A 25745-nucleotide genomic window follows, 5' to 3' on the forward strand; every position below is an offset into this window, starting at 1 on the left:
TTAGCTTTCTCTGGGAGGACAGTTTAGTAAAAATAATACAGTCTTTAAAAAAAAAAAAGGAGGGGGTGGACAAGTGAAGATTAATTTGGTAGTTGAATGCTCTAGAAATAAATTTTAATGCTGGTATTTGTGCAGTGTTTTTTCTAGTGGTATATTTATTTTGTGCTATGCTTGGGCATTTCCTCCCTGTGATGTTGAATTGAGAAAGACGAGCAGCATGAGAACAACTTAGGTTGGTGTGACTGGGAGACAAGATTTCAACTCTCTCATGAATCCTTTGCGGAAGCGTCCTTAGCAAACTTCTCCAGAGCCCACCAGAAGAAAGGTTTTGTTATGAAAATAAATAGTGATGCCACTTACAGTACCATGTGCACCTGAACACAGTAATCTGTTTTTTTAAGCATTTATCCCATATTTTGATGATTTTCCTACCAGAATTTTCAGTGATAGCCAAGCATGCAATACATGGAGCAGAGCTGAGATCTTAGTCTGCAAGATGGGAGAGGCAATTGTATCTGTGTGAAACACTTAAATTGAAGAGGCATATTTATGATTACAGATATTTTAAAATCTTGTTGTGTAGACTATTCTAAAAATGGAGTATTGTCTTATTTTCTGCTTTGTAGTGAATGATATCTGGTAGATTTGAATGTGTTCAGTATCATGTTGAAAATAAGAGTGAAGCTGACAAAGAAGATCTGTATGGTTTCATTCTGGTTTTATAGCAATTTTCTTCAGTGTCATTAAGCCAAACTTGGGCCATTGTGCAAGAAAGAAATTAGTTATGTTACAAAAAACCCAAACAAACAAAAAAACCAACCTGTGCCCAAACAGAATAATAGTTGGAGTTTAAAAAAAAAAAATGCTTAAAATTTCATGCAACTAAAATATATTTTCCACTGTTTTGTTATGGGTTTAAAAATTAGGCATTTGGCACATAGATTCTCATTTATGAGAGTACAAATAACTAACAGCAGCTTACTAAGAGTAACTATTGAAACTTTAGATCCCCTCTAGTATTGGAAGTCGAAAAACTTTTTGTTTTGAAGAAGTATAGACCCACTTCAACACAGTTTGTCTTTTTTTAAGAAATAAAGGTAAGAGCCAGAGACCAACTATCAATTAGATTGAGAAGTCCTAAATTTGCTGCTGTCCAAAAAAACAATCCCAAAAGCTTTTTCCTAGGAGACAGCACTCTCCCAAAAGTTAGTGATTGTCGTTACCAGTTGCCTGGCTGCCTGACACCTGAATGTAGTCCTGTGCATCTAAGTACTCAAGTTCGGAAGAGGTTACCAGGATAGCCTTTCAGGGACCATCTGGTCTTGACTGTAGTTTGCAGTTTTGCACTGCTGTACTCAGGGTGTGATTACACTCAGGCTGAGGTCTGGAACTGATGGTGCTGCTGGGTTAGCCTGTGGGATGATGCTGTTGTATTCATGTTTCTTTTCAGGTGCTTCAAACTAAGCCTGTCATGTTTTGTTGAGCTAATGTTGAGCTTCAGTTTGACAGAGATTAAGCAGACCTGGGTTTGGACCAAGGTTCTGAGCAGCCTGGAGCTAGCTGGTTATGCTTCTTTCTTAGGCCAGAAGGAAACTGTGTAATTTGCATTTGTGGTGATGGTGATAACTCAAAGTGCTATTAGGTTGTTAATGTAGGTTTTAGAATGTCTTTGGAAGAAGCTGAATTACTTCTAGGCAAACATATTCATCTTACTTTTTGCTGTTGGCAGGGGGATCTTCCAAAGTACTTTGAGAGTTTTCTCAGGTATCCTGCTGAGTACTGAGTACATCACCTTAGCTGCCAAATGGAGATCCCATACAAAAGCTGGGGCTCCCCTCCTCTTCTGCAGGGAGGCTGAAAGTAAGAGATTGTTTTGTTGTGAAAGGTGTTGATTGGGTTACAGCTTGGTCTGATGAAAACAGAGCTGCCTCAGGGCTGTGTCTCTGTAGGAGATGAACTATGCTGAGCCACATGTGGTCCCAAAGATTACCTTATAAACAACAATCAGTTCAGGCAGCAGAGTACATATTAAGGGCCTATTAACTTGCTTAGGCCTCTCTGACTTGAAAAGTACTTGTGAGCAGAGGAATAATAAAAGGGTTGTCAAAAGCTGTGGAAGGTGCATCTTGCCATATCACTGTTGGTACATCTGTTGAGTTGGGGATTTATTTCCTACTAAGCATCTGCTTAGCTTTTGAAGTACATATTAAGGTCAAAGGAGGGGAGCTTGAAATGATTGTGTAATGCTTATTCTTTTCTTTGAAGATTTTAAACTTTAATCATACAACATTTGGACATATTTAACAAAAGGACAAACCTACATGAATATTTGGCAGACTTCCGCAACTTACAACCTGCAGTACTTGCAGCTTTAGAACCTGGATTTAAAAATGCTTTGGGCCTTGATGAGACTAGGGTTTGCAGGTCCATTTTGTGATCTGTGTATGATTCTTATTGCATCTGTGACTTGATTACACTGGTCATCTGAAAATGACTAAAAATTAATTTTCATCTCATCAGTCTTTGTGTGGCTCAAAAACAAAAAAAAACCCAACACCAACACCCAATACCTCCAGCATTCCAGTGCCATCAAAGAGGGATTTTTGTGAAAATAGAAGTTTCCAAAGAACCTAGCAATAGGACATCAGATAATATATTTATTCAGAAATGAGTTTTCCCAAAACTCCTTGTGACCTATCCATGCTTCTAATAGCTGCTTCTATTTCATTTTGAATTATTTGTGACCAAATAAATCAATATGTTCATGGTGCTTATAAGGAGTTATGTAATTTTGATAGGCATTAGGGCTAAAGAGCAAGCTGCTGAGTTAGTGAATATAAATTGTCTTGACCTACCAGTAGTGGCGATTATAATAGTTCTTTCTGCTCAGAGTTCTGCGTCCGTGCAGACTAGTCAGTGTGGCATTGCTGATACCGGAACTTAGTATCTGCCTGTGACGGGAGATTATGCACAGAAAATTCAGTTGTTAACATTGTTTTATTGCTTGATCTACTTCTTGGAATAATTCTCACTCACATGGATTGCTTCTGAAGTCCGCATGTTTGTTAGATTTTTGGTGATTATACAAAAGACCATTTTTATTTTGCTGATGCAAAAAAGCCTGAACCACCTCTATATGCTAAAAAATGAAAAATCATGAGTTTTGGTTTTGAAGTTGTTGATCATAGTATGCTTATTCAAATTTTGTACAGGATTTAAGGATTAAAAGATTATTATATTAGAAATCTCAAAATGTAAGAAGTATAGTTACTGAATACCTTCTGATTTTAGTATTACTGGTAAATGTACATGAGCATTACAGAACTGGACCAGTCATGTTGGTAAAGAAATGAAGATTTTGGTAACACAGTGTGTTAAAAATGAATACAGAATGAATGCATAATGTGTTAAAAATTCATACAGACTTCTTGTATGTGTTGCCCATAGTCCTGGTTGTGTTTATGTACAGAGGGAGTTTGGTAGTTCAGTTTGAAACAGTTGCAGTACAAAGAGATTTATGATGGAATGTATTAATGGAATTATATGTGTGATCTTTAATGCTGGTGCCTTGTCCCCTCGATTTCTCCAAGTCTGTGAGGGTGGTGTGCATAGCTCTTTCATAGGGAATGCATCTCCATTCTTCAGATTTTATTTTCTTTTTAATCCCTCTGTCCACATCCTGCCCGCACTGCCCCCACCCCCCCACCCCCCCCTGCCCTTGCCCCCCAACCTTTGCCTGTAGATTTACCATGACAGGGTATATCCTGTCTCTATGAAAATTAGAGATTGCTGTCTAATGATAAGGGTTTAATCTGCAACGAATCAGACATGTGGAAACTTCTGTCTGTGGAATTTTCTGTTTGATCTGAGAGGAATGCCCTTGCTGTGCCCTTCCTGTAATGAAAGCAAGGTAGAGTGAATCAAAGTGATTCTAGATAAGATTGGAATGTGTGCATTGGTTATGCCTCTATTATATTTGGTGTTGCAATTTGGTCATATGTATTATTTTACTATCCGAGAGATTAACAGCATAGTTCATATTTTTGAAAGATACCGCTTTCTTTCTATTTTAGTTAAAACTGCTGAGTTTTTATTGATTAAATTCCTGAGTTAATTATGTAGGTTTGAACATGGAAACAAATATTGTCAGCAAAATATTTAATGTGCTATGATAATACACAGGGGGGTTGTTACTGTAGATAATTTTTACACTATTCACTAAATCTGTCTTAAACATTTGTTTGGTATACCGTTGTGAGGAATGGCTAACAGCTTCTCTCTCGGTCTTTATTATACAAACAGTTAATGATTAACAAATGTCCAGCTGCCTGTGCAAGGAATGTTAATTACTTTGTGGAGGGAGGGAAAGATGACTATGCCTTTGCATAAGAAGTCTGGTATCGTAGTTCACTTTGAAGGTAGTTTGAATATTACAGTACCAATTTTAGCAGGTTAATCAGAAATGGAAAAATGACCTATGGCTCTCTCTTTAATGTCTGCTTATACGTATGTGCTTCTATACCTGTGCTGCTAGCTAGTAATGTTTTGGGTTGCCTGGGTTTGTCCAGACCATTTTAAAGTAAAAGGTCTGTAAGAAGAGATGACAACTTGTTAAGAAGTGGATTTGTGTATGGATTTAAAGAAAACATGGCTTAAAAAAAAAAAAGGTGGTAAAGTAAAAAACTAAGCAGTTCATAGTCCCCACTGTTTCACACTGTTCCTCATCAGCTTTCTGAATGGGGACTTGTGTGTTAAGTGCAGAAGCCCAGAGACCAAGAACTGTGCTTGCAAATACTAAAAAACTAAAAAACCCAACAAAACAACAAAAAAACCTTAAAATGTGGACTTTTAAATAAGCTTTTTGCTTGTTTGAAAGTGTTCATGCTGAATGGTGAAATTTTGTGGTGAAATTTTGGCCTGACTTGAATCCTTCCAGACACAGTTACGGTAGGGGAGGAGAGTGTGAGAAGGTTCAAAGATGAGTTTCAAGTTGTCATTGACTCAAATGGCACATCAGTTTTGATGTGCCTTATTTAATAAGAAGTTAAGGGAGCGATGATTACAGTGAGAACAAGATTACTGAAGATTATGTTGATTAAATTTGGAGTGAATATTGATCCAGCATGTGATGATAGGAGGAAATGGAGTAAGAAATATATGCCATGCTATGTGTGTAATTCCAGGGGTGATCAAAAAATGTTTTGGAAATGGAGTTGTTTAGTCTAGTCAAACAGAAGAATGGCCAGCATTTGAGAATATATTGTTGAGAACAGTTATGCGCCAATATGGAGATTTGAGAAAGTCACCTGGTGCAACTCCATCTCTAGTCACTGCAGATTCTGTGAATTTCTTAAACAAGGAAAAAATCATCAGTGGTTCAGGAGCACGATGCATTTTGTGCCCAAATGGTCTACTAGTTAGGTACAATATCATAGTATTCTGTAATTTACACTGAGCATACTAGTGTAGAGTTGATCTACTTTTATCATGGCTTTATGACAATTAAACTTATTTGGTGGAGAATTAGTTACCTCATTCATTCTCTTTGGTATTGTTACTACAGTTATCTTCAGCGAAAAATGTTTCTGTGGAGAATAATTAAGTTTCCAATGGAAATTCTAACAGAAATTCTGTGGTCTGTTTATCCAAATGCTTGCAGACTCAACTATTAAACAATAAATATAGAGTGAATTAAAGTTATAGGTTTTTTTAACTGTTAACTTGCATTAATTTCTGCTTCCTTTAGTAATTTTTTTTCTTCTGGAAAATGTTGATTGAAAGAGTCCAGGCAGTTATCCATTATTTGTGTGAAAGAGGCTGAACCCATTTCCCAACAAGCATCCAGGGCACTTATAAATATGCTTGACATCTAGTAAGTAATTTCTAGTTCTCTAGTTGCAAGTCTTCTTTTTAGATGTTAAGTATTGATTCTTCAGTGTGCATGTAAGTATTTGCTTATAGATAGAGGATTTCTCATTTACTTTTTACAGTAATCCTAACAGAAGAGAATGAACATATTGTTTTAATTGCAAAGTTCTTTGCACTCATGACTCTCCTGTCCTGAAGTTTTTACTCAGAAGCAAAGTTCACAAACATTTTTTTGTATGGCCTTACGTTTATTTTGATTCATATGCAAAGGCAAATAATAATAAAAAAACCCCTTAGTCTTACAGGTATTGATGAGTGTGAAATCCCATCTGGATACATGAGTAGAAATGAAGTCTGAATAAATAAATGGATACTTTGTAGGTTAATAAATTTGACTTTGTCAGAACAAGGATGAAAATATCTTCTGATGCCACTGGATCCCAGATGCTTTAATCTCATTACTTCATTGATTTGCATTGTTTGCCTAGCACTCACATGCCCACAGGTACACCAGCTCTTCTTTGTACACATAAATCTGCTTGGGAGCAGCTTTATGCTGACAGCAATTAAGTGCCATTGTGTATATAGATACCTGGTGACATAACATGAACAGCAGTAATAGCCTGACTTCTAGTATCCCTCAACATGCTACTTGCCTTTCGATAGGTATCAGTATCTTTTCTTGCTCAAAGCTGGTCTGGAAACTCGTTAACCAGCCGTTTCTGTCACTGAAAATAGTCTGGAGACTGAAAGCTTGAAGCAAAATTGAGCAGTCCAAAACAGAAATCAGAATTAGTAACACACATATTCTAAATGACAGTTTTTTGCATGTGTGTTAGTCCTGAGCCAGTGCTGCTGTGGAGCACAGCTGTAACTGCTGCTTACTAGAAAGTAGGACTGCTTTGTTGAACTGGGCCTTCAAAGTTACTTCTGTGGAAGTAATACAAGGTAGGCTGCAACTGTTCAAATTGCAACCAGAAAGGGAGTATGAGTGAAATGCTGTGGATGCAGGAAGAAGATTCTTGGGATGCATGGAACAATTTTCCTTATTTAAAATGGTCATTAAACTTTGAAATTTACAGACAGAAAATGAGTATACTTGTTGCAGAACTGCCCAGGTATGTTAATAGCTTGCAGAGGTCTGAACAGCTAGATCCTTCTGGATCAACAAACCAGTTTCTGTGCAATTAAATGTGTTGCTCTTGTGCATAATTGGCTTCCCATGCGTCTCATTATTTTCCTTGTAGCCTCTTCTTCTGCCTAAGGGGGACCTAGGTTAACTTGTCAACTCCAGTTAGTTTTGAAATTCCTGGGGCTGTTTGCAGAGGAATTTCCCCTTCAGAGGCTCCCTATTTCCCAGTTAAATTATTAGAGTGGTAATATAACCACTCATATTGTCAACAATTCTTTAGTACTAGGAAGACTGACAGTGAAGTCAGAGGGGTTTTGCAGGGTGAAACCAGAATTCTAAAGAGTGTATGTGTGTGTAGGTAAGAAAATCTTACAAACTTTAAGAACACAGAAATTCATCTTTTGCATTTCTTATGCATATGGTACACATATTCTAAAAAATTGCTTAAATACATTTCCTTCTTTGTCTTTGGTGCTCAGTAAACAAACAGTAGACCTGTGGAATTCTTCACTTGTTTCTGAATTGTGTACCTTTCAGTAGAAATTCTCTGTTGGTTATGAAACTGTAGTAAGAGAGCAGGATTTAAAGGTAACTGAATAGCATAACAATATTATCCCAAAGTATTTTTGCTTAAACATAGTTACTTACTCTAATTTTATGATATTGCATTTTCTTGGGACATAGAAATTGTATTTCTTGGGACATAGAAACCAGTTGTGTCTTTACTTGAAGACAAAAATCTGCCCTGAGTAAGGGGATGGATGACTGGAGCAATGATTCTCATTGGGTCCTGCAAACCTTGCTCATGTAACAGAGTAAGAGGAGCTGCTTTTGTGGGTACTGAGAGCCCACGTTTGGTCCAGAATCTGCTGGCAGTTTGTTCCATTTTCACTAATATTTTATAAACCTGCTGTAATGCTGATGTAGTAGTGAGAGAAAGCATGCTGAAAAAACACGACCTCAAATCATGAATGACTGGTCATGTCAACAGCAAAGCTTGCTTTACTTGCTCTCTCTTCAAAGAACATAGATCATATGTGGTTGTATTGCAATAATTTTTCTTATTGGCATAGGAGTTAACATTTCATTTCCCTAATGTGTACTCATCAGGGGGTTTTTATGTCTCTCCATATCAAGCTTTAGCAACATGGCACTGTTCCTCTGTATAGCAATTATATTGCCTGTCCAAAAGCTTGACATACAAGCAGCCTAGCTGACAGGAATAAGCTGGAGCTATTAAAATAACCGTAAATGAGGCTGACAATAGGAGCTGTCTGCCATTGTCCCAAAAGGTTTTCTGAACTGGAAGTAATCAGTTGAGTTGTAAGGCAAACCCATCAGGGATCTTCTAATTGCAAAAATTCCCTCTCACCATCCCCCCGACATCCTGAGAGCCAGTTCACGATGTTTGTGGACCTTAGCAGATATACTGCTTTCAGCGCAGGCTACCTAGTACTGAATCATAATTTCTGTGCATAATCTTCTATGTAGACAATCGTAAGAACATGTTGTCAGAACTTTTTTTTTCTTTCATAAATTGTCTAAACACTCTGTTTTCCGTGCATTTGACTTGTTTTTGTACAAATGTGCAGAAAGCAACGTGGCAGGAACTGGAAGTCAAAAATGTTACTGGGTCTGATTATTTACAACTCTTTTGCCCTGTGTTTTGTTCTGCTTTACACATTTAACCAAGATGTGCAAAATTTGTTTTCTCAATGTTTTAAAGTATATTCTGTGTTTGCTGTAGAGCTGTAACTATGCATGTCTTTGTTTCTAGGTCTTATAACCTAGAGATTACTATATCTCTAAATGCTTATTTAAGTGATAGCTGCTCTTAACTGCTGAACATTGTGTATTTCTTCAAATCTACCTCTGTCTACCTTGTTTATAAGCTGCATGTAGCAGAGATCAATCAATAGTGACCCTTTCTCTTCCTTTGCTTGAACACAATTCAAATTACTGCCATCAGTTCATAGCACAGAAGTGATGCATAAACTGTTCTATGTTTTAAGTTTTATGTCAAGGTCAGGATTTGACCACATGCTGGGGCTCTCTGGATGCCAGATTTTTTCCCAAAAAGGTATTTTACTACGAATGCATTGGTAACTTCTTCAAATTAACAAAAGTGAGTCTACCGGGTTTGACTGGACACCGGTAGTGTCTGATTGTTTCTTCAACTACTTCTTTGTTGTTCCATCAGTGTCATATGCAGAAGTTGTTTAATTTCAAATAAAGTAGGTTATTTAATGGAATTTGGGAATTTTTGAAAACTTGTACGCATATCAAGTTTACTTAAAGTATTGGTACAAAACTGGACTCAGTTATATATTTCATTACATCTGGACAGTTCAGTGAAGTTAAATTTGAGCTATAAACAGACTGTAATTTTATCATGATTGAGGTTTTGCTTTGTTCAGTTTGGTTTTGTTTAGTTATTCTATTCTGTTAAGGAGTCTGTGTGCTGTAGAGACCATGTATGCTCTGCAGTGATATTCTTCCCCTTCCACCTCCCAGAACTTGCAGTAACTAGTGTCTGGAAAGAGAACAAGCAGTTGTGGACTTGACATGTTTGAAGGTCTTGGAGCTGCACAGTGAAATGGCATTTACCAGTTAAAGAACTTGTATAAATTCACTACAGTTCCATCAGCTTGCTGATATTGCTAGTGATAAGTTACTTGAAACTTTCTAAGCCTTGATTTGTTAGAAAATGAGCAAATTGTCCTTGAAACAGCAGCAAGAGTTGCTTTCTATTTAACAATCTTGTCTAAGCATGATTTCTCAGCAGGCAGTACACAAGACACTTGAAATGTATACAGCTTTCTATTTCAAAGAGCTATAAATACAATTTCATTCAATTTTCTGGGAATCTGCCTTTATAAATGCTTACAAAGGATGTGTAATTCAAATTTGTTACTTTCAGCTTGTTTTCAGTATTTTTACCTTGTTTATCCTGAGAGAAAATTTTTGTGAGCATTTGCTGAAGCAGGAATTGTAAAGTTTAATTTTTTCATAGCCTTTCTTCAGCACTTATAAGAAATATATATGTGTATATATGTATTAAAAAGTGTATTAAGACCACTGTGTAGACTTCCTGAATATCTAAAGAAATCATTGAGTCAAATTTTAACTATTAAAAGGAATGTTTATGTTGGTGACGGATGTTAAGAGATACTGTCTAAGGACTTTTGGGGTGCATATGAAAATCTGAACTCCATAGCCTGCAAACACAATTTGTTGCAGAATTTTTCAATGGTGGTTGTGTTTTTGTAAGGTGCAGTTTTGTTTGTTGTTTTTTGGTGGGGTGTTGTGTTTGGTTTTGTTAAACATTAAAGTACAGTTAACCAGGATGCATGTAAAAGGTAAAGCCACCAAATTATTTGAATAATAAATCAGAATCTGTTAATTTAAGATTCAGCTTTACTCAGGCAAAGTAGAAGAATCATTGAGTGGTTGAAAAGAAACAATGAAACTATTTCAAACTAGGTTATATTATTAGTTATGCACATTCATGTTACTCAGACGTGTTTCCAAACAAGTAATCTAAATTCTTCATGAGTTATGCAAAACACAGTATCGATGGTTTGTTGCCAGGTTACAGTCTTTCTAGCTGTGCCTAATTAACGTTCCTGGAGAGGAGCAGTGAACACCTCTTGTTCATGTGTGATTCAAAGGCAAGCAGTAGTTGCTAAAACTTTCTGCTCTCCTTCAGGGCTGCAACCAAGGATTATTTATATTCTGAAACAGTATAGTTTAGTCTGTGTAAATCTGCAGATGCAAGAAGTCTGATATGTGAGTAGCTTGCGTTGTCAGTGATGAGCTTTAAATTGCCGTGGAGTTGAAGAGCAAATCATATTTCTCTGGGTGGCTGTTGCACTTTTTTCCATAGAGGCGTAAACAATGCTTCCTGTTCAAAGTGTGTATGTGGTACAAGTAAGGAAGGCTAGCACTTTTCCAGCTCAGTTTATTTATCTAAAATATTACTTCTATTAAAAGATAGATTACACACACTTGTTAAAACCTCACACTGCCTGCCACAGAGTGAGTTAGTTCAAGAGTTAGAGTGCAGTGCTTCTCTTGGCATTCCGCCCTGTTTATACAGAAGAGAAGCTGACATTTCACTTGTGCGAAAGGAATCTCATTCCATTCCTTCTTTAGAAGGAGATTGTTTCGAGGAGTTCACAGGATGGAGATTTTTGTCTTTTCAGCTGATGTTTTAAGTGCTGAATAGTTCCTTGTCTCTGTGGCAGGACATGCTTGAAATCTTCAGTGCTTAAGGATAGTTTGTGTAGAATAAAGACTGGTGTGATATTGTGCTGTCATTGTTTTGGTTTTACCAAGTGGTTATTGCTTGACTGATCAAATAATATTAAGTTTTATTGACATAGCATTGTATGCTATTTCAGAAGAACTGAGGCTTAAGGTTCAGTTGTCCCTTACACATTGGTGCTTGGTAGAGGTTTGAGTTACAGTAGCGCAGCAGCCTCCAGGAAAGAAAGAATTTATTCTTGGGAGTTCAGTAGGTTACATGTTTCAAAATCTTCACTTTATGGAACTCTTTATGGCATGTAGGGTTGTGGCTGAACTTGGCTGCTGCTTCAAGGCATTTTCCAATGTCAGACTACAGTGGTGGTCAGAAGTTATCGGAAGAAAGTTAAGAAGAAGTTAACAGTAATACAGATAAATTGGCTAGATGATTTTTCTTTAATTGCTCCAAAAGTGGAAAGAATCTGAGCTATGACACTGGTCAAAATTAGTAACAGAATCAATTTATACTGAATACTACAGATGGATGTAGTACTTGTAAATAGCACACTCCAGTCTGCTGTATTCTGTTTTATCTTGTGTGGGTGGGTACCATAACTATTAATAAATTTGCTTTTTTTTTCAAGTCACCTTGCTGTCTATTACTATGTCTGACAGAGAGCATACAGTGTAGAAAAAAAAATCCCATACATAACACACAGGATTGCACTTGCCAACTGTTCTGATTTGACTGTGCCTCTAGAAGTTACTCAAGGGGAAAAGGAGGACAGTAGAGTATGGATGTGTTCCCCTTTGAAACCTCTGGGGACTGCTGAGAAGCAGACAAGCACTGCATCTTCTCCTATGCCAGATGCTCTTTCCTGTTTTGGTTTGTTTTCTTGCCTTTTTTTTTTTTTTTTTTTATCCCATCAGCTCTATCATAGCCTCTGTATTTATAAAGCTCAGGAAAAAGCTTATCATGTCATAGCAGGTAATAATCTAAGAAAGAGCGGTGTATAGCAGGAAAGACAAAAATAGAACATACAAGAAGAGAAGAATAGGAACAAGAAGTCTGCCAAGGAAGTCATCTGCCTTCATCTGTGTTTGATCTGGGTAGTGTTGAAGAGCTGCACTGTCAGTAACTTGCACCAAAAGGCAAAGTATGGGTTGGAACAGACGATATTTTAAATAAAATGACCCAGGCATAAATCAAAAGGTAATTAAAGTGGAAAATACCAGCTTTGTAAAATGTTTTTGTTTTTCTGGCCTATTCTGGTTGTGCAAGTGTGGAGATTTTTAGTAACAACCTGAAAACTCTGCTTAACAATATTAGAAGCTAAAGTACGATACTATTATATTTAGTGGTTTGGTTGCTTTGTATTTTAAGTAAAATCTTACTAATCAACGAGGCTGATATGATATCTTTTTTCATTGTTTTAACAACAACTAAGCTAAGTCCCACGAAATATAAAGGAGAAATTTGGGCAGAAAACCTGAAAACTTCTGGGAGTTGGGGTTCTTTGGACCCTTGTCCACATAAAAAGCTAATTTCATAAATATTAATAACTTTCTGGAAAATATATGTAGCCTATCTAGAGGCAGCAGAGATTCAAGTAGTGAACTGCAGTATGTGCTGAGCATTTCCTCTATTTTATTTTTGATTGGAAAGATTGTGCAGACCTTAATGATAGTTTACACTGCAGTGACTTACTCTTTAGAATTCAAGACAAAGTTGCAGTCTCTGTTGGTGAGTTGGCAGACTAGTGCCATTGAGGAGCAGCATGCCTTTCGTTTATAACAGGCTTAATCCACTCAGTTTTAAAACTTTGATTTGGATTGGTTGTTGAAGGTCATATTTGATCAAAACCTTTGTTGATGCAATTCTTAAAATACTGCTGGTTTTCTTTCCCCCCCCAGAGATGGCTTTTAAAGCAGCTGAAGAAGCTTTTTGATTTGCCCAGCTTATTAGAATTTAGATTAATTAAGTTTGTAATCAGATTTCAAGCATCGTGTTCCAGGCCAGGGATTTCTCTTAGTTTGCTTCAAACATCACTCCCAGGACAAATTCTGCTAAACTTCATTTTCATGCTTTGCTGAGAAATGATTGCAGGTTTTGATTTCCATTACAGAATCATTAATATTGTTAATTAGAGTTCTCATGGATAAGCACACTTAAGGAGGATCATCCCTGGGAATTGGGAGTATTATAGTTTGAGCATTTGTTAATTAGATAGAATTGGCATATGTAAAACTGTCAGATTTTAGGTGGATTTATATGTTTATTTTTGTTTTAACAGTGTCTTTGGTTGTAGTGACTTGGGCTGTGGGATTTAAATTGAAAGTAATTTTGGTGGTTGTTGAGAGTGGGGTTAACGTCCTGATCTTTCCTTAGTTGCTATATTTGTAAACCAGCCTAGCCTGTTCCTTTCCTATAATATTCACTTAAGAGTTTTGCCTTCTTTTCATGAAATTGATAGAAAAGTCCTATTGCATCAAGTGGGAACAAATCTAGTCTAAAATGTCAGATGTTAATATTGTCAAATCAGTTATAATACCCTCTTGCAGATGACTGGGTTGTATTTCATCAGAGCTCTTTTGTACTCCCCTCTGGTGGTTAGTGACTGAATACAATATTTTTTTTATCCTGACCACCTGAAAGGCTTCAAGATCGCGTACCCAGCCAAGTTAGAAATGTTTTTTGAATCCTTACTTAACCATATTATTTGAACAATAATATTTACAAATGTTCGGTGTTACCATACGTGCTAAAGATACTTCAGTGGTGCTCTGTGGAAGATCTCTCTACTTGTCTTGCTACATAAAAAGCAAATGGTTTGTAAAAGTTAAAACTACCAAATTGCCTCAACATAGAGAATGGATAGGAAGTTCACTGATTAAAGATTTTCTGTGAATGGGAGATGAGTTAGAGCAGAGGGTGGGGCTTTTGCAGCATTAAAGATGGAACAGAAGCACTTAAGCTGTACTCCCTAAGTGTGCTTTGCATCACTTGAAAAAGTGAAAATACTTTCTAGGAGACCAAATACACTGTTGAAACTGATGGTACTGATCAATATCTCACTGATGCTTAATGGATCTAGCCGATTGCGAGATTAAAACAAATCAACTTTTACTTGGATTGTTTTATTACTTCTTTTTGATACATGAGTTCTCATAATTTTTCTCTCTGCTGTCTGAAGAGCCACAGTCAATGTTTGCAAAAGCAGAAAGCTGGTACACCAACCAATTACACTTGAAGGACTGGTTCTAGACCTATGATTTGGTAGGATAGCTATTGTTATCTTTGTTTAAAAAAAAAAAAAAAAAAAAAAAGGAAGAAGATAATCTTAGTTAAATTTTTCTTTGGGCTTGTGTTTTTTTCCTATAGTAGACTACTGAAGTTTACATGCATTTGTATTCATTATTGTTGCATAGAAATTAAAGATGGGGTTATTAGTGTTCTCATAGGCAAAATCAGGAAAGATTTAGTGTTAAACTTGCAGAAGCAGAAGCAATTTCAACTGGAGTAATGAGAAAAGGATGGTGGTTTGTAATTACTGATAGAGGATCAGATTGTACAGTAACATTAAAAGGGGAAAAAAAGACTATGCCATATAGTTTTGTGCATTTAGTGTTGATTGTATTTTGTGACATAAGTGCTGATGCAGAACCAGAAGAAATTCAGGTTTTGGCAGTCAGAGCTTCCCCCCATCCCCAGGCATGTGCACTGGATCAGTATCTCTTCTATTTTATTGCTGGGTGAAAGCAACAGGAAAACAGCTGAGTCACACTAATAGACCAGTTGTCCCTTCCCTTGCTGGGACTGCAGGCTTGAGTCTGATGAAAAACTGCAGTGGGGTGGCCTCTCCTCCATGCTCACTCAATATGGGAGGAGTGAAGGGAAACTTTTGCTCCCTGTCTTCCTGTCTGCTTTTACATGAAGAATGTTACTTTGAATCTTCATTTTTAATATTGTCAGAGTAATCCACTTCTGTGTGATGTCCATCTCTACTAAGTTTTCCAACTTGTCTATTCCATCTACTTTAAACTGTTAGTGGGGTACAGGGAGGTTTTTTTAAGTACCCTTTATGCATCTAGGAATTGTTCATTTAGGAATTACTGTTGATTAGTGCTGAACAGTTAAATAGACGTTTTTGCATATCTGGCTGATCATGACATTGTTTTCTTTGATGTTTTATTTTCAGTTTGGCATTATAAACAGCACATACAGAAAAAACATATATAACATTTACAATTCAGGATCTGTTGGGTGAGAAACGTGAGAAAAATGGGAAAATAATTTTAGTGAATGAGATTTCGTGTTACTTTGATTAATGCACACTTAGAGTGTGGGTGACCCTGTAGAAAATCAGAGACATTCTGAAAACCAGAGCTACCCTGTTGGGTAAACATCTGTGTTGTGTGGCATGTTCAATGGTCAGATGATAAGATTACAAGCCTTTCATAGAATGTTTCTGCAGAAGTCAGTGTAAAATACTCAGGAATATCGTCATATATGCAGATCCAATTTGAAATTAAAAATGAACCAAACAATAAAGTTGCTCTTGTATGCTGTATCATACTGTTATTTGTTCTCCCTATAATCTTTTTATTTCTTTTTGAGATACTCTTGATACTGGTTTTTGGTGTGGTACTTTTTTCCTGTTTGTCCCTTGTGAAGTATGTGACTTAAGAGAACAGACACTTGAGAACTCATACTCCACAAAAGCAAAATAGGTTCAGTCTTCTTTTTCCTTGAGGTAGGCTTTGGTAACTAAGGTGGTAGAATTTGTAAATGCCAGGTAAGCCGATTGCATGAGGAGAGCTGTATTACCACAAGAATCTCTTTTTATGTTTCTTTAAAATCAGGCAAGTCTATCTTAAAATTAATCTGCCACTTCTGATGTAGCTACTATTAAGAAAGCAGGACAAGTTTAAAATTATAATGGTTGCTCAGTTCAGCATAAGCCTGGCCCCTGTGTTCTGCATGGATTGCAAACAACAGAGCAACATTGATGGAAGCCTTGCTCAAAGGAGATACTCTAGTCTTGTGTTTGGTGGATATGGAAGCTTTACACAATTTTGCAAGGCATATGTGGAGTCTAGTCAAACTTAAGATGAAGAAGTACTTGCATGCCACATCCAGCATTTAGGTTTAGAAGTGAGGCCATGTTAATTAACGAATTTATTTGCTCCCAGGGAAGTCTCTTCACTGAAGTAGAGGGGTGCAAAAGGTGTAACGTGAGTTACAAAAATAGAATCCAGGTAACTGGGCACTTTAGGCTGCGTGCCCATTTTTAAGAACAAATTTAGGTACATTAACAATCAGAGACTGTGTAGGTAACCACAGCACAAATCCAAATGACTACATAGGACTATTTTTTTTCATATTAAAACTGCCATCGAAAAAAAATATAAATACAGAGGTGAAGAGACTGGAGTTGTAAATTAACTTAAAATTAACACCTTGGCGTAGTTTTCTGATGATGTTCCTCTGCAAAAATAAAAGAAATTACAAAGCTACCCACTTGCTTTAAAGAAAACTTCTATAGACTGTATGCAATGCATGTGTATTTTCAGATTGCAGTGCCGCTCCTTTTTATGCAAGTTCTGAAGCCTTTGGCACTATATAAAACCAATTTCCACACTGACATCTGCTGGTAGTTTTGAAATGCTGTGTTGCTCAAAATGCTATATATGGGTATTTTGCAGGTCTAAGCATTAGATGCTATCACCTCCAGCCCTTCTGAAGGGATGTTATTGATATACTAAAATTTCAAATGATCACCATCAGACTTTATGCAGCTTCCCACAAGACAAAGGAGTAATGAATAAATGAGTAGTTTCTCAATATTTATCTCATTTTTCTCAGCTGGTATAATGCATTTAAAAAAGTGTGAAGTGTGTGAAAGAAATGATACTTAGAGTTAATTCCTTTCCTGAAGAACTCCTGTAAAAGTGGAATGGCATAGTTTTATTGAGGTCCTATTTTCCTGATGGTATATGTGTGGGTGGGGGTGTGTGTATATATATGTATATGTTGTGTGGAGTAAACAAGCTCAGGAGAAGGGCCACATCATGCATAGTTGCATTATGTGGCTGTATCCAGAGTCCAAAACCAGCTGTCATGGTGATAGTTTGACTCATCTTGGCTCAAATCCAGATCATACTGTGGGTATCAGTATAACAAACAGTAAGAGCCATGACAAAGCCCTTCAAGATTTCCACAGAAATGGTTACAAGGGATTGCTCTGGCCCTCACCCTGACATGTATCAGGTTCATTTTAAGTCCTCAAATCAGGCAACCTGTAAGAGCGACTGTATCTGGAAGAGGAAAGTGTGAAGTTTTATTGTACCATGGCTCCATGAATCTGTTTAATATTCATCCTCCCTCATATAGGTTATGCCATGTCACGTACCCTTTTGACACATGCATATTTTGACTGTACCTGTAGTATAAGCTGCTTATAAAAATAGATTCCTTCACAGTGGATAAAAGCTTGATTCCTTCATTCTTTATTTATTTAGTTTCTTTATTTATTCTTTATTTAGTTCTGGCTCAGACAAGCTCCCGTAGACTCAGCAGATGTGTTTTTATGAAGTTTGTGAATTGTGTAGCTGTACCATAAATGGTAATTTATTTTATGTGTATAAAATTGAGCTAAGGGCTGCTTTCCATTGCCAGAGAAATGGCAGCCATTGGTTGCTCCTAATGCTACAAAGATTAGCTTCAGGTATAACTTTTTTGTTTTCTTTCCTGTGTGAACCCAAATAAGCAGATCAAGAAAATTCAGTTAAATAATTCATTTGGGCACATAGATAAGAATGTTTCACATTTAAGTAGATGCTCATTAATATGAATAATGGTAAACAGTTCAAGAATTAGGCATCTAAATCAGATAGTTTAATATGGTATAAAATTCACTATAATCAATGATGAATAAAGAGGGTCATTCAACCCCCAAGAGACTGTGAATTACTCATTATATTTAATCTTTTAGGCAACATAGCTTTTATGAATAGTGCTAACTGATCTAATAAATCACAAAGGATGTTGAAAAGGAAACTAATATATTGTTCTAATATCTGTAATGCATAACTGCTGAAAACTGTTGTAGCAATTTTGTTTTGTGGCTTCAAGTTAGTCTCAATATGTTTGTGTATATTAACACAGATTGTAAAATCAATGCCAGTTATTTTGAACTTTTATTAATTTAGTAAGCTTGTTGCTTCCTGTATTTTTACAAACTTCTGCCTATTTATTGAGCATTTTCTATCTATTTTTCTTCCTATTTAACAGGTATTATTGAGACTGCAGATCGCCTGGATCGTGAGACTACTTCACATTACTGGTTAACTGTTTATGCAACAGACCAAGGAGTTGTGCCTTTATCCTCCTTCATTGAAATCTACATAGAAGTTGGTGATGTTAATGATAATGCTCCTCAGACCACAGAACCAGTTTATTACCCAGAGGTCATGGAAAACTCACCTAAAGATGTATCCGTCATTCAGATTGAGGCATTTGATCCAGATTCTAGTTCAAGTGAAAAATTAACCTACAAGATTACAAGTGGAAATCCACAGGGATTCTTTTCAATAAACCCCAAAACAGGTAGGCACAATACAGTGTTTTATTTTACATATGAATGGACATACTTGCGTAAATACATGAACCAGGCAAAATCAAGATCTTTGGTTTAACATTGTAACCATGCTTTCACAATAGTTAGGAGTTAACCTGGTATCTTGGGCTGTGTCAATACTCATAAGTTATACAAACAAGTAGAAGAGGATTTGAGAGTGAAGCAGTTGGTTCAAAGTACTTGACATCCACATTATGCATGTTTTGAGAAGGTTTACTTCAGAGTAGCTCGGCTCTAGATTAGTCAATGCCCATTTGCTGTTGTAGTGTAGTCAGTACAGTAAAAATACATATGTTAGCTTAGTTTCATCCAAGCTGTTTTTAGCAGTCTGAGTCTTCCAATTTTCATGCATAGTTGTGGAGGTTTTTTTGTCAGGCTTTTTATTTTCTGGTAGTGTTAGTGTAAGCGATGCAAGCTATTTATTAACGGCAAACTCACTTGTCTTACACTGAAAAGGAACTGTCTTTGTAAGTAACTGTTGCTATTGTGAGACATATAAAATCTGGATGATAATTTGCAGGTGTGGCTGTTATGTAATGAAGAGAGTCTGAGTTCAGTGATTGTTTCAGAAGCTTCAGAAAAACACACTGAGGTTTTAACAGGGAATTATAAATACAAGAAACAAGTGTCCTTTTAGTAACTCTTAACAAATACCGAAATGTGTACAGGGCACAGAGACAGGAAACAAATAAGATAATAAATTTTAACTGAAGTTACACAGCAATTTTTAAAACAAGATTGCTTGCCATCCCTTGCTTCTGAATGAACGTAGAGAAAGTAGTACATATACTGGATGTTATTTCCACAAGTCTTTGCTAATGTTGAAGAATGGTTTGGGTTTGATAAAATAATATTTTGTTGGGTTGGATGCTGCTTAGCTTTTCATATGTTGCATTTAGGTACTATTTCACAGTACAAATTACAGGAGATACTTCTGATTCACTCAGCCAGAAAGTTCTTCTTAGAATCTGGAAATTTTTAGACTAGAGGTGTAGGGAGTGACTTATATCTGTACAACAAACCCTGTAATTAGAAGGGAGCAAATAGAAGACATTAATTTTAGCTCTTGCTTGTTGGTGTAGGGAATTTCAGGGGATTTAAAGAAGCAAAAAATTGGGTGAAAACCTGTTTTGAAGGCTGGATTGACACTACGGCCTTCGTTCTTTCACAGCTGTTTCAGCTCGATTGGCTGTAATTGCTGTGACAGCAAAGGTCTGAATGTAAACACAGGTATGTTTGAGTAATTTCTGACAATGCCTTCTTTGTCAGCATGTGCTGCATCTGCTTGTGAAGACATTGCTGAGACAAACTTATGAAATAACTATAGCAACAGAAGATCTTTAGCATAGTTAAAGCCTGTAGCTAAATACTATTTTTACAGAAGTGGTTTTAGAACAGAGGCTGCCTGAAGAAGTAAAGCAAGGAAAACTCAACCAGTCTTCTAAAGTGAAACTCTCTGTGCTTTATTTCTGTTTGCTTTTCTCTGCTTACACATGATGCAAAAGAAAAAACTTTCTGCTCTTGTATCGTGCCTGCTACTTTTCTGTTTCTTGTCATCTCAATCAATGATCTTGATAAAAATGGGAGTAAAATTGCCTGTGAGTTGGATGAAAAGAACTGAATGACTACAGTGCTCAAATTGCAAGTGGACATAAACTCTACCTACTAAAGGCTGAATTTAGCCTTTACTGTATAATTGGCCAAATATTTTTGGTTGCTGTTTCCTTATTTTTTTCTGTAACTTACTTTCTTCTGGTTCTTTCCTACTTCTCTCTGCCTTCTGTATCAGTGTCATTTAGGTTGGGAAAGACCTTTAGATCATCAAGCCCAACCGTTAACCCAGGACTGCCAAGGGACCACTGAACCTTGTCTCTAAGCACCACACCTACATGTATGGGTTTTTTAACCACTTCCAGGGATAGTGATTTCATCACCTCCCTGAGCAGCCTGTTCTAATGCTTGACCATCCTTTCAGTGAAGAAATTTTTCCTAATATCCAATCTAAAACTCTCCTGGTGCAACTTGAGATGCAGCATTTTCCAGACGTTATTTTAAAAAAGGCACTTGCATGCCTCCCTTCCCGAAGTTTTGGGAGGAAGAAACCTCTTTATTCCTGTTTAATGGATAGAAAAATTGGGGCAGAAGGAGATTGTGACCTGTCTTCAGACAGAGTTTGTAGTTTTCCAAAGCAGGAGCTTACTGCTGATCTCATTTATGTTAGAAAGGGAGCTTGAGGGAGCTCAACACACTAGATGGTGAAGTGATAAGGAGCACTTAATAGAAAGCTAATAAAGATTTTCTGTCAAGAGAGTTTCTTACCTGCCCTTATTGCAGCATGCATACTGTAGACAAAAGCAGTGCAGTCTGGAGTCCTTCTCAGCTCTGTGTTAAAGGGGTGGTGGGATGGGGGGGCACAATAAACCGACCAACCAACTGAAACTAATGAAATAATTTTAGAGTATAAACACTGAGAGGAAAAGAATCTCATTCTGATTTACATTCAGCAGGAGAAAATATTTTTTAAACTATAGTTAAAATCACAAGGATAGATGAATTCATTGGTGTCTATTACCGTTAAAATTGTAATGCAAGATAAGCATAATAAACAAAGGAGGGGAAGAGATGGGCAGAGCAGAAGGGAGACCTCTTTGGTTTGTTTCTGTTGTGTTCCCAGAGTGCACTCAAATAAGTTCAATTGATATTAAATAGCTAGTGCATGTATATTTTTTCTTACGATATACAACACTGGATTTCATGCAGTCTAATGGCTGTCATGTCTTTCCTGTACATGTTTCATTTGGAACTGTCAGTCTGCAGTAGGCACTCGCATAGTGATTAAGATGAGTTTTGATTGAGATTATCAGGTTCATAACTTCCCAAGTCTCTCTTCTGTCTATTAGAAATCAAATACACTTGACCTGAATAGATCTTACATAGGGTGAAAGTGCTTTCACTAAGATTGGGATGTTAAGGAGTTGAAAAATCACTTTAAAAGGCACTAGTTATTGTAGTTATAACATGGTTTATTTTATCTCAATGACTTAAAATAGAGCTCAGCTGAAGAGTAAACTTGAGGAGAATTAGTGAGACCAAATCCTGTCTTGTTTGCTTATGCAGGTATGTTACCCTTGTTGGACCTTGTGGGGCCATCGCGCTGTAAGGTGTTTGTCAAAGGAAGAGAAACCTTCACAGGGCCTCAGGTTTCCCTTCCAGCCAAAGGGGAGATAGGCTGGAATATGAATCAAGTCTTTAACTGTATCCCATTGTATCACTGAAAGCGACAGAGTAAGAGTTAAGTGTGTGTTAACATTGATTACTTTGGGCTGCTGTGCAGCCTCAAAGGCAAATTGAGAACTCTAATGGCATTCAGTCTGAGTGAAGGGAAGGCTGGTGTTGGGATTGTTAAAGTATGTGATGAGTGTTAGATACATTTCAGCTGATAATATGTTGTTGTCTCCTCTCCAAATCAAGGATCCATCTTTTTCTGTCTCTTTATAGAATTTAACACTATGGTATTGTGGTCAATGGCTAGAACTCCCACATATAATAATAATACGGACTGTAAATAGCAGTAAACTATACTGTTATTATTACATTATTACAACAACCTGTTATGTCAAGTAAAATACTGCTTTTTGCTCTCTGGAAGTAGCTAATTAATTTCTAGAATTGTATAGGCTCCAAACTAAGATATGTCTGGTTTTGTGCAATAATACTGAATTTTTAGATGGTAAACCACTGATGTGAACCTATGTAGGATATAGTTAATCTTCCACAGAAGAAGAGATTTCTTTTCAGGACAAGAACTATTGACTGACTGATCAGTTTCTCAAAAATGGTACCAGCTGAAGTAGTATCTGCCATGCTTCTTACAGTGATCAGTTTCCAAGTATCCCCTTCAGTAAATGTTGATTGGCAGGAAAAAAAATATCTTATTTTAAGTATATATGAAATCATTCAGTTAATGAAACATTGCTGAGTTTTTCTTTGTATGCGGAAATGCTGTTTCACTTTTTGGAGCAGGGTATGTAACACAGTACATCATAGGACATTTTATAATCTCTTCAGATACACCTTCATTAAAGCAAATTAAAAACAGTCCTCTTTAGTTTTGGAGTTTCCATGTAATGAAAAAACTCCTGCATGTGTGAGCTGGCCAGGTGGAATATAGTTATCATAATACCATTTGCAGGAAAGAATTGCATAACTTTCATGCTCAACCTGAACATAACTGTGGACAATATGTAACTGTAGACAAATATGTAAGTTACAATGACTACTTTATATCTGCTTAACTTCTCGCAAAATAGCTTACAATTTAATATATAAGTAAAACTCCTAGAGTTCCAAAGCATTTTGATATGTTTAGATGGAAGGAGATGTCAGAATTTTGCTAGCTGTTCAGAATATAGGTCCTGAGACTGTATGGTTAATCTTGCCACTTAACCCTAGAGCTGTTGCACTGAGGATCAGAAAGATTTGCACTTTTAGCAACACCCATGTAAAGCAGAGGGTTATATAACAGTAAATATACTCTAGTTTTTGTGCTTTGGTGCTCACAATGTGCAGTATTTTTTCTGGTATGTATAATAGAAAATAGCTTAGTAGTATTTGATTTGGGTGTGGTTTATTTGCTTGTGAGTTATTCAGATATTTTTCTTTTTACATTTCATAATTACCTTGTAACAAGGTCAAAGACTATGAAAGTTAATTATCAAAATACTTGTAGTTGCTAGTTTCTGTATTTCAGTGGATGCATTTGGATATGTTTTGTCTATGAAAGCAATGAGATGGACAGAAAAACGGTGCTTCAGGGAAATAGTAATGACCTGTTTCACTTACAAGTGATTCAACTCCAGTCTAGTTGTAGGAGTGAAAAGTTTAACATATCACTTATGGAAACTCCATAGTTGTATTTGCAAAATACAATTGAGTATTTTTTATTGTTTGAATTAAATTACTGAATATTTTTATCTTTACATGAACACAACCATATTGAGTGGAAAAATGTATATTTTTTTCCCATCTTTTGTTTCTTTAATATTATAATATCTTAGTTTGCCTTATTGCTTTTTGGGGAGGAATACTGGAAGCATGACAGCCAAAAGCAGCGTTGCAGTAATTCTTAAAGAAAGTGGAACAGGTACTTAGTATGGCATCTACTACTAATAACTGAAAATACCATTGTATATAAATGTAGATTTATGAATCATAACTATATCATTTCTATCATATATTGGATTAACCATTTAGAAATGGGATCTGTTAGTGCCAGTTTCAAGACGTGGTTATTGTACTCATTTTACTAAGAGCTTTCAATCAAAACGTGTAACTTCTTACTGAGACGGAAAAGTGGGACATGCATTAAATACAAGATCTTTGTTTCACCCAGTAAGAATTGTAAGGGTAGTATGCAAACTACCTCCCCATTTTAAAATGTATACTTACCAGAGTGACATAGTAAAGGAAATTGTTTTTCTATCATTGTTTCCTATGTTCTGTAGTTTTCATCTATTTTTACTTTTTAAACTGTGGGATTGCAGACATCATGTGAATAGAAAAAAGGCATTCACCTTTAACTGACCAACAACAGTAGCTCTACAAGTCATGTGTAAAACACCACAACTTAAGAGCTAAGGAGAAACGTCCTTAATTGCTGCAGAACTAGAGCCATTACAATGAACTCTCTCTAAAGAAAAGGAGGTGACTGAATTCCCCTGGGCTCTGTTTCAGTTTCCATATGGATGGAATAGTTTTGCCATGCCACTGATTCTAAAGTATGGCAGCTAGTCAATGATACAGGCTTTGTGTAATTTATATCTCAAAAATTGCTAAGTTAAGGTGTCTGAAAGAAGCGTATACTACCTTGTAAGTATCAGTATGCACATTAGAGTAGCAAAAACTACATTTGCATGGTGAAGGGAGTTCCAGTTTTCCTTAGTATTCCTAAGCAAGAAGTTGGAATCCTAACCAGGTGTCCATACAGGATGAGAGAAGACCCTTGTACTTTATATTTTATTACCTCGGCCAAGTATTCAGGCAGGTAGTATTCAGGCAAGAATTTCTGATCTTTTTACCAAATTGGTATGCTTATTTCTGCTTCCACAGGACTTCTGTTATATATATATATGTATATTGTACCAACTAGATTTGGCTTGTGGAAGTAGTCGGGGTTGGGTAGCAAATCACACTTTCTCCAGAAGCCATGCCTTACTTCAGAATTTCAAAACAATAATAGCAAATGAGGCAGGGAGTTACCTGCCATTGCTCCGTATAACAATTCTGAACCAGGGTTGCAGAAGTGCTGACTGCAAAAATACAGCTTTTGATACCTTTAATGCAACTTGATATAAGCATGATGCATGCTTCCAAAAATTAGGCTTGGGTTCATAACTTGGACAGGAGAATGACAAAATTAATTCTGAGTGTTAATTTCCCCATATTTCAGTTTTATAGGTGTAAAATAGGAATAGTTGCATAAGCTAATTGCTTGAGAGTGTTGTGAATATTCAAATAAATATTCATCCATATTTATGAAGCATTTGGGTATTACCTTGAGAATGCCACTGAGGTTCCTTTGAGGCAATTAGTAATCCTATGGTGTAGGAGTTAGGCCATTTAGATAAGGCCTTTCTTACGCAGGGAATTCCAGCAGAAGCATTGAGTAATTAGCCATTTCGGAACATACTCTGTCCTGTGCCTCCCAATGAGGCCTGAGTCTGTGCATCTTAATACGCACAGGTGAGACAGTCAAGTTAAGATGATGTGGCAGACTTGACTCTGGAATTTCCCAGTTTGAGTGACTAAATCTGAAGATAAGTGTTTCTCTATGATTTAATATTATTTGACATAACTTTTTG

General features: G+C 36.5%; 1 protein-coding gene across 6 annotated transcripts in view; it reads left to right on the forward strand.

Moving 5' to 3' along the window:
- Positions 1-25745, forward strand: part of FAT1 (FAT atypical cadherin 1) — a 112143-nt gene that overhangs the window by 19786 nt on the left and 66612 nt on the right. For all 6 annotated transcript variants that reach the window (XM_040596880.1, XM_040596870.1, XM_040596899.1 and 3 more), the window contains exon 3: positions 18540-18854. In XM_040596880.1, the coding sequence (XP_040452814.1) occupies positions 18540-18854 (315 nt within the window). The remainder of the gene's footprint in view (positions 1-18539; positions 18855-25745) is intronic.

This window comes from Falco naumanni, chromosome 1, assembly GCF_017639655.2.
Source record: "Falco naumanni isolate bFalNau1 chromosome 1, bFalNau1.pat, whole genome shotgun sequence".
Taxonomy (NCBI): Eukaryota; Metazoa; Chordata; class Aves; order Falconiformes; family Falconidae; genus Falco; species Falco naumanni.